Source organism: Amaranthus tricolor, chromosome 1 (assembly GCF_026212465.1).
Source record: "Amaranthus tricolor cultivar Red isolate AtriRed21 chromosome 1, ASM2621246v1, whole genome shotgun sequence".
NCBI classification, from domain to species: domain Eukaryota; kingdom Viridiplantae; phylum Streptophyta; class Magnoliopsida; order Caryophyllales; family Amaranthaceae; genus Amaranthus; species Amaranthus tricolor.
The window spans coordinates 38,221,143-38,235,250 of record NC_080047.1 but is presented as its reverse complement, the minus strand read 5'-3'; the positions used below and the strand labels follow the sequence as shown (position 1 = coordinate 38,235,250).

The 14,108-nt window shown below is 34.1% G+C and overlaps 1 protein-coding gene across 4 annotated transcripts in view; it reads left to right on the top strand.

Moving 5' to 3' along the window:
* The first annotated feature begins 1,321 nt into the window (after nucleotides 1–1,321).
* Nucleotides 1,322–14,108, top strand: part of LOC130817235 (chromatin structure-remodeling complex protein SYD-like) — a 46,162-nt gene continuing 33,375 nt past the window's right edge. For 3 of the 4 annotated variants that reach the window (XR_009043760.1, XM_057682903.1, XM_057682901.1), the window contains exons 1-9: nucleotides 1,322–1,891; nucleotides 2,463–2,524; nucleotides 4,677–4,792; nucleotides 4,883–5,257; nucleotides 8,420–8,583; nucleotides 9,995–10,158; nucleotides 10,258–10,322; nucleotides 10,452–11,180; nucleotides 12,017–12,192. Coding sequence is in view for 3 of the 4 variants with exons in the window: in XM_057682903.1 (XP_057538886.1) it covers nucleotides 1,787–1,891; nucleotides 2,463–2,524; nucleotides 4,677–4,792; nucleotides 4,883–5,257; nucleotides 8,420–8,583; nucleotides 9,995–10,158; nucleotides 10,258–10,322; nucleotides 10,452–11,180; nucleotides 12,017–12,192 (1,956 nt within the window). In the remaining variant the exon portion in view is untranslated. The remainder of the gene's footprint in view (nucleotides 1,892–2,462; nucleotides 2,525–4,676; nucleotides 4,793–4,882; nucleotides 5,258–8,419; nucleotides 8,584–9,994; nucleotides 10,159–10,257; nucleotides 10,323–10,451; nucleotides 11,181–12,016; nucleotides 12,193–14,108) is intronic. The other variant, XM_057682902.1, reaches the window with a different exon arrangement.

Genomic DNA, 14,108 nt, shown 5'->3' with positions numbered 1-14,108 from the left:
TTGATTCATAAATTCTTCTTATGTGACCATAGGCCACCATTTTGGGATTTGCAAGACCCACATGGTAACACTTCAACCAAGGGTGTCCGATAGCAAAGTATGATCATATCCTGTACAACTTCTATATATAGTTGATCCATGCCTCTGAAAACTAAACTAATAGGAGTATCAATATAATCTAGTGGAGTTACAATAGCCAATGATTCTCTGATACTTCATCAATATGAGATCCATTCTCGTCTAACAAACGATACAAGTGGTAACCACAACCATTGATTCCCATTTTAAATGTCCTGTGTTTTGTTTAATATAGACTTTGAAATTGTTTGAAAGTCAAACTATTTTAAGAGTATGTGCATAACGGACATAGATTAGGTGCATTTTACATGTTCATACATATTACTTGTTATTGCACGTGCTTCAATAAATAATTATATTGATGTGTTGCAAGCTACGTGCTCATATGTGTAATAATTGCAATAATTTTTTCTATGATTGTGCTATGAATATTGATATGATTTAAGCAAATTTCATGTTTGTGTTATTGAAGTAGTTAGTGCAAGTTACAAGTTGTGTAATAGGCATCAATTGTGGAATAAAGGATGAAATATGAAATTTTAGTAAACTTAGTAGCATTTTGGAATTACATTTTATGGTGATGACGAGTGAATTTTTAGTGTCTCAAAATGTTTTTATGTGTATGCGTTTAATATTAATTATATGCTATATTTTTCACTTGTTTGTTGCATGCTTAATAGTGTTTAGGTAAATTTACTGCTGATCTTAGTCTAGTAGGCGGTGACTTGATTATTATGAGATCACCAAAATAAGAGTGCATGTGCAAATTGCAATTGCAATTGCAATTGGTGTGCAAATCTTGATTTTTAGGATATTTTCTGTTTGTAATTCTTATCTTTGACCTCATAGTTTAACTATCAACTTTTATCACCCAAATAGTTCAAAATTTGAGACGTATAAACCAACCAATCCACGTTAAATAAACAAAAGTATCATAAAAATGAATTCACATTACATCGAATAATCTATTAGAAAAAAAGTAAACAAATAAATAACAAAAGTTTTTGATTTGCAAAGATACATATAGACACGAATAAATTAAAACCCAAATACAAAAAAATCAAGAAATATTTAACATTTATTTAGCTATATTTTAAAAAATAAATTGCCACTAATAATAGCTATTTTTGTGATAATTAAATAGAGATTAATACGTGAGAAACAAACTCATGACCAAAATAATAAGATGAAATTCGACTCCAATGCATAACTACAAATTATAACAAGTTTACACAAAATTTTATTAATATTAGCCAATCCATGACAAAATTATGAAAACATATTTATTTTAAAAAGATTTTTAATAGTTTAATGTTGCAATCTAGATGAAATTTGGAAAATATATCACAGAATTTGCCTCTTTGGACTGAAAAAAAAAGAAGTATAAGGGAATTATGGAAAGCTAGATCTTAAGGAGATTGTTGTTCCATGACTGTGATTCTGCTTCACTGTTGCTGTTGGGTCACTTATCTTAAAGCCAGCTTCTTCTGGAATCTGGCACTTTTCGACAGTTCTTACTTATGAATTGTTAGGCATTTGATTGTTTTATTCATTGTAAGTGAAATTAGGGTTTTGTATACTTTTCAATTTTGCAGGTTCGTATGTGTTTCAAATTCAATTTGTCAATCTGTTGCTGGTGGTGTTTTCAAATAACTTTTATGAATCCTTGAAGAATTTAACATCGCGGTGGTGCGTAAGTGTCAAAGTGATGGCGGATCCTAACAATGTTGAGTTTGAGGCTGCAAAGCTTTTACAGAAACTCATTCATGAGTCTAAAGATGAACCATCTCAATTGGCCACCAAACTCTATGTGGTTAGTGCTTTTTGGCTCTTACTTTAATTTTGCAAGGAGTATTTTAGTTTTCAAGTTTGAGATGGTAGATAATAGGAAGAAACGACGAAGGAAAATTTATATCGATGATCCATGATTTATGGTTTGTGTAACTGATTCTCATTTTTTTGGAATTAAGACCCTGATTGTTGTCTCTAGATTCTTTCACTTTACCTCAAGTACCTAATTAGTGCATGCCTGTGGATTAGTATAACATAGTTTGCTAGCTAGTTCCTTTTGGATTCACGTTTTGCTCAAATTGATATAAAAATAGTTCAAAATTTTCAATAATTCGCTTTTTTCAATTCACATCTTCGCGACATGCAAGGAGATTCAAATCATGTGACAATGAGTAGAACACTTGGACACTTTTATTTGGTTCAAAATTTGGGATATTTGTACAAGATAGCTAAGTCGGAAACTTGGATATGTATCCGTGTCCGATGGGTGTACGAGTCCGAATAACATAGGTTGTTGTATTTTAGTTATATTGATATGCATATATGCATGCTATTGCCAACAAATGTTGATAATTATTCTTGTGTGGGTTCAGATATTGCAGCACATGAAAGCAAGTGGGAAGGAAAATTCTATGCCATATCAAGTTATAGCTAGGTAACCCATTTTTATTTGTGTGCCTTCTGTTTTACAACTTCTCATCTATGCTGCATTGTGAAAATCCTTGCTTAAATTTTACATTAATGGATTTTCAAATTTAGAATGGTTATATACTTATATGCTTGGTTTTGGGACATCAAAATATTTCCTTGTTCTTGAGATGTTGATGTGCCACATGCTAGAAAACTAAACTTGCATACTTTGTAGATATGTTGAACAAGCAAGGAAACTTCAAGAAGCATTTAATAATCTTCATTAAGCTTTCACTAAATCCCTTAACTAGCTTGCACATGGCTTATAAAAGTCAAACTACCTATTTGAAAGTGCTACTAGTTCACATGAAAGTTCTCCATGCAATAATACATTTTCTCTAAGCTTGTTCATCAAGGATAGAAATAACCCTTGATCTTGTTATCAGGAACAACAACAACAAAATAGTTACATAGTGGCCATTATGTAATGGTACAACTTCATGTTAATTCCATGTCATTGCTTGCTTATTTTTTTTGGGAAATTATCAATGGTACCGCTGTGTTTCATCGATATCTCTATGTTTTTTCGATTATCAATGGTACCTCTAGCATTTAATGCTAATTACAATCGTGACATTAATAAAGTTTTTGTCGTTATCTTGTCGTTAAATTCTTTTAAAACCAAACCATGGTCACATTGGTTGATCATACCTGGTTGCTTCCTTCTTCATCATCAAGGACTTGTTATTCTCCCTCCATTGCTAAAGCTCCAATTATTACACTAATGGTGCGTTCAATATCATCTTCCTTGTAATTAACTATGTGTTCAATATCAATTTTTCTCATTTGGGTTCTTTTCAATATAATTTTTTCTCATTTGGGTTCTTTTCAATTATTACACTAATGGTGTTCAATTTTTCTCATTGGTTTATAAGGGAGGAAAAAGTAACCATGGTTAGCTAAATTTCAAAATAAACGGATAAATAACGACAAAGTCATCATTAATATCACGGTTGTAATTAGCGTTAAATGCTGGGGGTACCATTGATAATCGAAAAAACACAGGGGTATCAATGATAAAGTGCAAAAACACAGGGATACCATTGATAATTTCCCTTTTTTTTTTGTGTGATATCGCTTTTGATATGTGAGCTTTTGTTGTAGAAGAGGCTAATATCTCTTGTTTGGTGAGGCAAAGTAGCTTTTGCTTCATCCTTTTGACCTGCCAGCCCATTGCATGGCATATGGTTTTACGAACTAACTTATTTCGATGAATTGGCTAAAGATTGAAAAATACTATGAAGGAGAAGATGAAACTAATAAGGGTGTAAAGAGAAAAAAAACAGCAAGTGAAAGAAAAAAGAGTTTGAAAGAGGAGAAAAAAAACTGATAATGGTGAAAAGGAAACTGAAGAATAATAACATGAATTTATAGTGGTAAAAAATGTTAGTTAAGGAGAAGTTGAAGGAAGAGTAGGATGAGAAATGGAAATACAGGAAAAGGTGGGAGCGGGAGGTGGGAAATCACGTCTTTAATTAAGGGTTTAGAGAATTAAATTTTTTATAATTTAAAAAATTTTTTTTTGGAAAATATTTCTGGATATTACACCCATGCTCATTGTAACCTAGCTACTATGTACTAAATACTAATTCTAGACACCTTTACCAAAACATCTGCTGTAGTTACTTCACTGTTGCCCCAAAATTGTTACAAGATACCATCTTGTTTTGCACTTCTTTAATCTACTGCTTTGTCTGACTCATGCTGCCATTTCACCCTATGAAGATTACTTGTTGGAATATTAGGCATAAATACTGGTCAACTAGATGTCATTTATGTCACCAGTGATTTAATTGATATGCCTTACTTTCCATGATTCATCCCTAATCATCTGTTATTGCCTTTTGTGGTGTACTCACGTGCTATTTACTGATCGATCCTGTATGCAGACATAAGTTTTTGATTTGAAAACAATGTTTTAGCAGAGTATATCACCAAAAAATGTTGCTTAGCAGAGTAAATGTTGCACTCTCAGATAAGAGTAATGCTAAAAGAGTGTTGTGATCAACTGGATTCTGTTTTTATCATTTTTATTAAATTTCTCTTCAGCTGACAAAGTAAAAAGTATGATATATAGAAGTGTTTATATCCGTTGTCTCTTGAATGCCAATTTACAGGGCCATGGAGACAGTTATAAATCAGCACGGCCTTGATATTGAGGCATTGATGTCATCACGCCTTTCGGTGAGCAGTGGATCTCATGTTGGAGAGTCTGCCAGAGCACAATCAGCAGGTGTTGACACCTCCTACTTTATTCATTAAATTTTCAAGGATGTTTTTATTTGATGTGTTTGATTTTATAAACGATAGAAGTATTTTGCAGGATGTTCTCAGTCCACAGGAGTTGTCACAGATTCTAAATCAGACATGATTGAAAATGACACCACCAGAGCCGAAGGTTTTACTTCAGTCAGGCCACCTGCTGCTCCTAGCAGTATTGGGAATGATGCTTTCCAGGGCTCTGTTCCCCAAAGGAGTGCAATGTCCTTTGACCATGAGAGCCCTTCTAGTATCGGTCGGGAGCAACAAGGTAGTTATATAGATCCTAAAAGAGCCAATACCAAGAGAAAGAGGAATGATTCATCTGGAAAAGAAGCACTTGATGATATTGTGCAGCAGGGTGATTTTCACTCTGGCATGCCTGATGCAAGAAAGGAGAGGTCTACTGGTAAGCCTGAAGCGGGAGGAACTTTTCCTGGTAATTTCCACAACTGTGACTTGTTTTTTTTTTTTTTTTTTTTTTTTTTTTTTTTTTTTTTTCTTTTCTGTGTTTTATACATTGAGGAAAGGAGTGAGAGTGAAGGAGGGGAGGAAGGAGCTTATGTGCTTCAGTAAGTCTTACATATACATCATAGCAGTTTAGGAAATTAGTTTATACCTCTTTCATGTGTTGACAGTCAGTCATTTGGAGCAATGAAGGATGAAAGTTCACCCATGATTACGGTAGGCTTTACAGATTTGAAGAATTCATGTGCTTCTAACCATTAGAAGCAAAATATCTCTAGAATGTACTTTTAGAATCTCGACTTTCGCTACAAGCTTTGAACTATTATTTGCATTGGTTTCAATTTGGATTAGTTTCCTTTCTTCTTTTCTCAATCGATTGCTACTGTTTGAGAGTACTAATATGTGGAAGGGTTTTGAATTGTGTTAAGTCCTTGTGCGGATAATGAATTCTTTATCTACTCGTTGTTAGTCTTTTGCATTTGTGCCTCCCTTTTAAGGCCAAGATTCTACCTCTACAACTAAGGAAAAACCTCGAAAATGTTTGTTAAACATTCTTACATGCTTTGAAAGTTTGATTTATGTTTGCCTACCAACACAGAAATAATGTACTTTGATTTGTTAAAGTTAGGCTTGACTCGACTTGAGCTCGAAGCTTTACAAGCTCATGTTCGACATCTTTGATAATGAGATTGAATCTTTTCCACAAGGCTTGATTGAGCTTTATTTTGAACTAGATTCATTAATTTGTTTGTATGCTATCTTCTTATTATTCTGTTTTAGGGGATTTTGTGATTGTACTCACAAAGTCATTGGGTTTAGTGAGAAATTCAAGTAAAAAGTCTCTAGTATGGAAGTATATGACTAAATTTTATACAAATTTAATTAGAAGTTTGATTTATGCAAAATTTAATACTAAAAGTTACCATGTGTTAAACTAGTTTTTTTGTTAAGCCTTTTAAGATCTTGAGTGCCTGAACTAGGGTAAAGCCCAGTGGGGCAAGCTTTGGCCAAACTTTGACTGTGTCAAGCTCGACTAGCTCACTAGCTAAGACATGACTCCTAGTTAAATTATATACTTTTGGTTCATTGTTCATTGTTGCATTGTTGAAAGGTTTCTCCAATTGGTCTTTACTTCCTTCACTCCGATTTCCTCTTTTGAGAAGTATGCAATATATATATATCCCCATCATTGATCAGATATTGTAGCCTCACTTGCACATTACTATATTGACACCTAAAGAAAGAGTAACGCGAGACTTGGAAACTTTGGTGCACACACAGTGGCGGATCCAGGGTTTAGAGACATATGGGGCACAACAAATGGATGAAATTTCGGTTGAGTGAAGTTTATAGAATTAAAAACTAAAATATTTTTTACTGTGTAAAATGACTTGTAGAAGCCATTGTGTAGCAACAAAAAACAACTATTTTGAATTAATAGAAAATTGAAGATATTACTCAACTTACAAAGTCAAAAACAAGTCCATTGAAAGCTAAGGTGAAAACCAACATCATTTAACTGCACCAAACTCCATCACTTGTAGGATTCACAATGGGTTAATGTCATTAGTTTGTTTATCTGAAAAACATGAAAACATGTGTGCTTACAGCAACATTGAGCAATATGAGATATGGACAAGAACCTAAAGTTGCTTAATATCCAAAAGCAAATACATAATTGTAAAACAAACATAGCAAGATACTTCTTTCAATAACAGACATTTTCTCACACAATTCAAATCAATCAATAGATAAGTTACTAACACAAAAGAAAATCATAAGAGTCTAACTTATGCTCATTCGTGTAATAGACTAATCAACGTAATCAATGTGACGAAGTAAATAACCAGCTAGAGACAAGTAAGTGTATCTACCTTCAATCCTGCTAACAATCTCTTTTTTACCTGAGCCACTGTATATGTATCCAAGAATAAGAATTACACCTAGTGCCACAAGTAAATAACCAGCCAGAGATAAGTAAGTAACTGCACCAAACATTTTTACATAATTAACCAAATCTCTAACTTATGAAACAAACGAAAATAAGATTTTCCCATGTTGCTAACTTCAAAATTTACAACATTCAAAAACCATGATAGAGAACTTGTCCCTTACTTCAAGATGAAGGTCATTGGCAAAGGAATCTGATGGCAAAATCAAACCATTCTGCAAATTACCAAACAATAGTAAAATTTTATTTAAGAAAAGATGAAAACATTAATTGGAGAAAAACATGACAAATTGTAAGCAGAAGATAAACAAACACATTAACATTATCAAATATTCAATTATTCAAAAAAGATTAACATAAAAAATTAAGAAATAACATTCTAACAAAATTTAAGAATCAAAATTAAGATCATGATTAAAGATTAAAACATTATGATTAAGAATTTAAGATTGAAGATTATAATATAAAGATTAAGATTAAGAGTGTGAAAATACTTTGAAAATTCAAGTTTCTGATTTTTAGGGTTTTTGCTTTGTGAGACAGCAGAGCAGCCAGACATATGGCTCAGTGCTGGCTTCAAGGCTGGGGCAGACGGCGGTGATAGACGACAGTGGCAGGCGGCGGCAAGGCTGTGGTTGCTGCAATTTTACCTTCTTGTTTGTTAGGGGTTTATCTTTTAGAGAGAGAATGAAGAATTATTGAGTGAATTCTAATTTTTGAAAGAAGCAAATGACGCGCGTTTCACATTCCCTTGATTTTCCAATTTTAAAATTTTTTAAAATTTCACCCGGGGAACATGCCCGGGGAGGCCCAAGTGTAGATCCGCCACAGCACACACACCACCTTAACCTTGTCACTGGTGGGAGCCATATTTTTGCTATGGTGTTAGGCCGTTGGCTTTTGTGACACAATTTGTTATAGATAGTTGAACTATGAGTCGATTTCAAAAAAGTACAAATGTAATGAGCAATAGTTCATGGACCTATGGAACCATTTTGTGCGGTTCCTTCTTAAATCAAGTTTCACCGTGTTCCTTTCTGTTGTGAGGGAAGTGTCCTTTCTGTTGTGGGGGAAGTGTGTTAACTGTTTTGTTATCTACACTCTGCACTATGAGGCTAGGTAAACAAAATTTGTACTTTGCAGGGTTGGTTTTTATTGATGTGTCCATTGTCATTTTTGCAGTTGATACTGAATGCTGGAAGCAGGGATTTATCAAGGGTGGAGCAACCATAGGCGCTCCGTCATCAGGTCTCCAAGTTGACATAATGAGGAACTTAAATTCAGCATCTTCTTTGGATACCCCGGGGATTTCATATGTACCAACAAATGCTGACAGGCTTTCTCAGGTAATGCAATCGAATACTCTTTCTTCTTCTTTTTGCAATTTTCTTATTACCCACAGAAAAGGATTGCGATCGCCCGAGGAAACTGTCGTGGTGTAGAGGAAAAGGACAATAACAGAGTAATAGCGTGAATCGTGGCCGATGCGGTGTGATTTTTTAAAATGTCACATAAGATGTGTTTTGAACTTATAAGTTTTTTTGAACTACTATTATTAGGTAATAATATGCCCATAGCTATTGTAATTACACTATAGGTACTTTTAGTGGATAATTAATTAACTTTAGTAGTTTTTTTTTGAATTTAAGTAACTTATTTGTTAATTATTTTGTTTAACGACCCAAATTATTAGTAACTATTATTTAAGTGATTTCTAATAATTAATGTTAATGGGTTTTCTTGGAATATTAAACGGGGAGACAAGTGAGGTGAAATAACGGGCGTTACATGTAATGTAACGGCGTTTTGACCGTGAAAACTCATGCAGCGTAACATAACAGGATTCGACGTCCCGACAACTCTCAAACAAGTTATAACGGGCGCTACATAACGTAATGGGAGAGTTTTATTCCATGTATTCACCCACTTTAGTCACTCACTGTTGTGCACCTGGGGGTTGGACTTTTAGGGGAAGAAGAGGGAGGGAGGATGTCTACCAAGTTAATACTGGGAGAGACAGATGACAAATACTCTATTTATTGGAATCATAGGTTGACAATTTTCATAAACTCTGACTTTTCCCAAAATTATAGTTTGACTTGTCCAAAATTGTGATTGGAATTCTTATCTTCTGATTGTTATGCGGTAGACTTCTGTTGAATGGATACTTTTCTTATGGAAAAAGAAACAATTTAGCATAGACAAGAAGTGTTTTAATAAGCGAGTCTTTATGAGTCTCCATTTGAAATAAACTGTCTTACAGGGTTGTGACCATTCTTGAAATTGTTCGATATATTAGTTTTGAAGGTGGGACCGTGGGAGCAGTTGTGTTTGTAAATTGATCTTAGTTTTTGCTTAATAGTGCTTCAAAGTCAGATTTATATTTTTGATTCTATTTCTTTGCTTCAGTTCTTAGGCATATACAATAATAGGTAAAAATAAAATATGGAATGACAATATATTAGTAAGGTCAAGTGTGTTTCTGGCATTAAGTCAAGTTGGTGAACTATTGTTTTTCATACAGAAATGGATAATGGAAGAGGCTGCTCTGTGCGTCTTGCTCTTCCATAGTAGTTTTTTTTACCATCCCTCGTGATCATTTTACATGCTTGGAATTTGTGTCCCTTTTTTACCACAAAAGTTAATATCTCCATTTTGTTCAATTTGAAGGTGTCCTCTTTGTGTTGAGTGTTTCATGTCTGGACTTATGAGCTTATATTTACTTTAATCTGTTATTCTTGGTTGTGTTTTTCTCAGGGTGGTAATCTCAGCAATCTCTGTGAAACAGGAATACCTGAAAGTTCCGTCTCTAGAGATACAGGGAAATATCAAGCAAATCCTGTTATGGTAACAAGCATGCCTTTCAAAGAGCATCATTTGAAGCAACTGAGAGCGCAATGCCTTGTCTTCCTAGCTTTCAGGTTCACATTGTGCTGTAATTATTTGAAAAGACCGTGCTAAAGAATGAGAAAGACGGAATTTTGTTATCTTATTTTGATATATTGCTTTCTTTTTCATAGAAATGGGGTGTCTCCAAAAAGACTTCATCTTGAGATTGCACTAGGAAACATCTTTACTAAAGATGGTATTTTTCTACCCTTTGCATAATTGTATCATTTTCACTGAATAGTGTGCTAAAAGATCTAAAGCGTTTTTTTGGCAGATTGATGTTTCATAATTTAGAAAGTGCTAAAATAGCTTTTCCTTCTGTTAGGATCCAGCAGTAGTGTTGATGAAGTACAAAATGAGCTAATTAAAGATCAGGGGAAACAACAAACCACTCTAGAGTCAAGCTCTATACGTGAACTCCCTCCGGCACAAGGAAGCTTGGTTGATGTGAAGAGTGATGGAGCTCATACTGTTTCTACTACTGCTGCTCTGAATTACAGAGAGGGTGATTTGGTCTCAAAAGAGACTGAGAATGTGAAACCAATAGTTGGACAACCTGGTTCATTGGCTGACTCTTTAAATGCTGATGAAGAAAAGAAACACCTTCCTTTTGGACATGGGATTCAAGAGGTTGATACTGAGCGCCAGGAAACAGCCAACTCTTCTGCACGTATGTCAGCTTCATTGCAGCCAGAGGCTTTAGGAATCAGAAGTCCAGCCATCCATGTTCATGAAGATATTTTGCAGCCAGGAACTGCAAACCATGCTGCTTCTGTTATTGGTATATACAAGCAGGCGAAACCTGAGATGATTAGGTGGACTCGGTTTAATCATAATGACATTTCACGGGGGTCATCTACTTCAATTAGAAATGACTTGGGGAGTAGCAATGAGAATTTTTCAGTTTTGCCTCAACTTGATAGTAATATCCAGAATCAACAGCGTTTCGATCAATCATCCACACCTTGGAAGTCAATTAAAGGTGTAGACAATGGACATCATATGGAAAGACCAGTCAATGACGCCAATATGTTGCTCAGAAATGCAATGCATGGTGAGTTAATATGATATGGTGGTGGCTAATAACTTTAGAGAGCTTTTTTGGAATTGCAAAAGAAAATAAGTTCATAAAAAATGTTACTTTATAGTTTATTGATATCATCACGTGTCAATGTTTCCTCCTCTTTCTCCTCCAAAATTATCTAGGTGGAACTCTATTTTACATCTAAGAGAGCTTAATGTGATTAGCTTTGTGATTGTAAATTAGGATTTTTTTTCATTATTGAAAATGTGTGGGTGGGGTGGAAGAACTATGTTCTACTGAACTGGTGAGTAGCATACTGATGATGGAATACAGTAGCCAACAGATGACAACAGCCTTATTTTATTAAAAAGCTGAATGGCTAGACAACCTTGGACATATAAAGTAAGATTAAAATTTGGAACGATAGATCTATGAAGCATTTAAGCCATACCCTCCTCAGGCACTATTTTGAGCTATGTTGTTGAGGCCTGACTATTTTATTATTTACACAAATAATGCTATTATGGGTTTTGCTTCACCTTTCTATTCAGTAGCCCTCAGTCTCGTGCCAGTGAAGGGAGAATGTAAGTCTCTTTTCAAGAACTATTTTTGATTATATGCAGAAAAAGTTTGCAATGGGTTTTTTTCATGCATTGCCTATGAGGCTATGAGGATTCAGTCTTTTTCATGTGTATAATTTCTTGATTTCACTCATCTCGTAGTATGATGTGCAGAAGGTAATGGTGTTTAGAGATCAAACAAAATCTATCTTAGATGGGTCAAAAGTAGTTCTAGTGTCCAATTCAAGTTATATACTTACATGCTTAACGATACTAACTCTCTTGCTCATCTTGACTGACCTTCAGAACCTGAAGAGGAAGAAAAGTCAATGTCTGCTGATTTGACTCCTTGTCCAAAGTATACACTGTCTGAGAAGTGGATTATAGCTCACCAAAAGAGGAAATTCACTAATGAACATCGATGGATGCAGAAACTGCAGAAAGCAGATGAGAGAATTGCAACCTGTTTTAAAGATCTTAAGGTTTTTGTTTGCCCCTTGATTCTTGCACTAGTATTTATGTCATAAATGGAGTCTCACTGTTTTCTTTGGCCATTTTGTTTAGTACTTCCTCCGTTCCATAATAGTTGCAATATTGGTAAAAATGACACTATTCATTCATCACTCTTAATTTGTAATTAGTTTTAATCTGTAGGTTAACATATAATCAAGTGAGATCTTGTTGGATTCGTCTCATTGCAAAGATTATTAATATCAAATTTTTATAATTTTTTATTATACATAATTAGAAATATTAAGGATTGAATTAGTGCATTGGACTGCGTGAAAAAGCAAATTTGGTAAGTAAATTGGAACGGAGGAAGTATTTAACTTGCACTTTCATGTCAAGTTAATTCCGTAGATGTTTGCAGCTTTCTAACTGGCTGAAAAACTTATTAGTGATTAGTGTATGCCTGTCTAGAAAAATAATGTTGTATTAAGTCATAGTTGTATATTTGATCACTCATTTGTAATGATATCCGTGACGCATAACTCTTATGACCTTGCATGATATGGCCCATATGGTGTTTGAAATCTTATTTATCGTTGCCTCACTTTTGGGAATCAGTTTCACATTTTTAGTGATTTCTGGCCATTATTGGGATAACTTATTTTCTGGTAATTTTTTATAGTATACACATTATACCCTCCCTATACCTTGTCCTTGTTTTACATGTAAATATTGCTGCATTGAATTGGACTAATTTAGAATGGCTTGCCAATCTTTTTGGGGATCTCTTCCATTGATGTAGTTTGGGAGTGAGATAAGTTCCTCGCCATGTTTTGGGCTAAGTCTAACGGTTTGTTTTCAGATTTTGCTTTACATGATCTTTGTTAGAATGAATGGAGAATCATATTGTAATATACTTGTTTTTTTCAGGGATGATCTTTGTATCTTGTTCTTTATTTAATAATAAAATTTTCCTTTTCAACAAATAAAAAAAAAAAAAACGCAAGATTGATTCTCCTTCTAGTTGAATTTAGTGGACTTTTTGATAGTTATTGGTTTAATTATCCGTGCTTTATATTGAAGTAGTGTATCAAATTGGGGGTCAATTCACAATTGGTATTGGATACACACTTTTGTTCTCAATGAAATAAATCTTCTCTAAAGCTATTGTGGATAAGGTCATTGTTATATCTTCATCTACACCTGTTCTTCTAGATCATTTCTTGGTGAATTATAATGATATTCTAGTTCTTTTAAATTTTAACATGAATATGTTATTTGACTGTGATTGTATTCTTAAACTTCAACCATCCGTCAAATATCCTCGTTTTTAACTAAGACTATCTTTGAAAGAAATATAATTTTACAAGATTGTTCCTATTGAAGGGGGAAGATTTAGCTTATTGGTACTTTTGTGGAATGGATACGTGGTTATGTACTTGATTTTTTCCTCATTATTGAAGGCAGCGTGGCAAGTTCTACTATACGTTTGATTCTTCTGTCAGAATCAGGCTTCTTGTTCATGCTACTAATATGTGTTTGATAGCTTACTAAGGGATAACGAATCCAGGGATAAGCCATCTTTCAAGAAGGATTTTTGATGCTGGAGCATATGGTCCCCCCACAAATACTTATTTGATACTCGTATGATTATTTCGTGTGTTTGGGGTTTTATGAATTCAGTAGTTCATAATGGGTTTATGGTTAATTGTTGTTTAGAATCGTTTGGATAAATGCAGATTAGATTAGTGAACTTTGGCTTTATGTTAAAAAATGATTGAATTGTGGTTATCTAATTACTAGTGTGGTTCACATGGCGGGAGATAGGGAATCTATTAGTAATTGGCTCCTCACTTGAGGATTATCAGTTGTTTATGTTATTTTACCATATGGAGTATTTGATTTATGTGGCCGTAAATTCTTGTGGAACCAATTGAACCATAGTGCA